Here is a 1324-nt window from a genome sequence, read left to right as displayed (position 1 = left end):
TTCCCCCACTCCTCCAAAAAATTCCATCCCAAATTCAGTTTGCTTATAAAGTTTTGCCAGCGATGTTAGCTCACTTTTGCTTCTTTTGGCCCGATTATTGCATTCACATGAACTCAGCCTGTCTGTTCCCATTGTTAGATCCTTCCAACATCTTGCCAGTGAACTCCTGCACCACCATTAAACCCTTCAGAAGACATCACAATGCAAATCCAAACTTCCACAAAAAGATGGACAAGCATGAGGCTGACCCAGATCTGCTCAAAAGGACATTTAAATTTCGATTTTCTATCTGGCCTAACTTATCTTTGGACTAGCATTTGCGAGACCATTAAGACAACAGTGCACTGGCTTACTTTTTGCTTCAAACATATCAGAAGTTCTCTTTAAGATGGAAGACTGACCCCCTGCCACCAAAACAAAGCATACTAGCAATAATGATAGAATCTGGGAGAACGCCGAGTTGTCATTTCCTAGCCAAGGAGAGTAGATCATGTAAGACGTACTCAGTTCTTCATAACATCAGGCTTTAAAAACGGAAGAATCCATATTTTTTTTATTGCATAGTTTCCCTGCTTTTCCAGGAACTCCACCTATAACATGCAATATTTATAAACTTAAAAACAGGAAGCGAGCTGTATTTTCAGGTGGCTAAAATAAACATAAGGATAGTGTTCCCCCCCCAATTATGTGCAATATTAATGAGAATGTGCAATATTCCTATATTCCCACAGAACCAAACAAGACAAAAACCAAAATACTGTTCTGAGTTTCTCTCTATTTAGATTCCACATATAGAGATTACAAATCTCTCTTTACCTGGTCTGTTTCTTAGGGCCTTGACCTTCTCCTGCTCCATTTGAAGAGAGGTCATTGGCACACTGTTCTTTCGGAGATTCTTTCTTTGGGGTTTCATTTTGTTTCTGTTGCTTATTCTGCTTTTCAGACTTATTTTCCTTCTCTTTCTTTTTCTTATCTTTATCCTCAATGCCAGTCATCGAGGCAGGTTTATAGTCTACTCCAGCAAAAGACTTGTACTGGGCCTTCAGCTGAAGGAGTTCCTGCACTGCTGCATCTATTTTGTCCTTCGTTTAGAAGCCACAGAACAAGCAGAAATTAAAATTTAAGAGAAAATCCAGATGAATCACAGCAGAAAATTAACCTAAAAATGTATCCTACACATTCAATACATACCTGAATATTAAACTTTGCCACCACAAGGAGGGGGAGGTTGAGAGATAGAGGGAGGGAGGATGGAAGGAAAACTACAATACCTCAGCTTTTAACAGCAGAGATAGGTCCGCCGGTTAAAATGAAAAACATACGA

At 39.4% G+C, this 1324-nt stretch overlaps 1 protein-coding gene across 4 annotated transcripts in view; it reads right to left on the bottom strand.

Moving 5' to 3' along the window:
* Positions 1 to 1324, bottom strand: part of EPRS (glutamyl-prolyl-tRNA synthetase) — a 55654-nt gene that overhangs the window by 18660 nt on the left and 35670 nt on the right. For all 4 annotated transcript variants that reach the window (XM_014519323.2, XM_025202567.1, XM_014519324.2 and 1 more), the window contains one exon: positions 817 to 1082. In XM_014519323.2, coding sequence (XP_014374809.1) covers positions 817 to 1082 — 266 coding nt within the window. The remainder of the gene's footprint in view (positions 1 to 816; positions 1083 to 1324) is intronic.

The sequence above is a fragment of the Alligator sinensis genome, unplaced genomic scaffold, assembly GCF_000455745.1.
Source record: "Alligator sinensis unplaced genomic scaffold, ASM45574v1 scaffold178_1, whole genome shotgun sequence".
Lineage (NCBI taxonomy): Eukaryota > Metazoa > Chordata > Crocodylia > Alligatoridae > Alligator > Alligator sinensis.
Note: the sequence above shows the minus strand (reverse complement) of the source record. Positions and strands in the feature narration are given on the sequence as shown.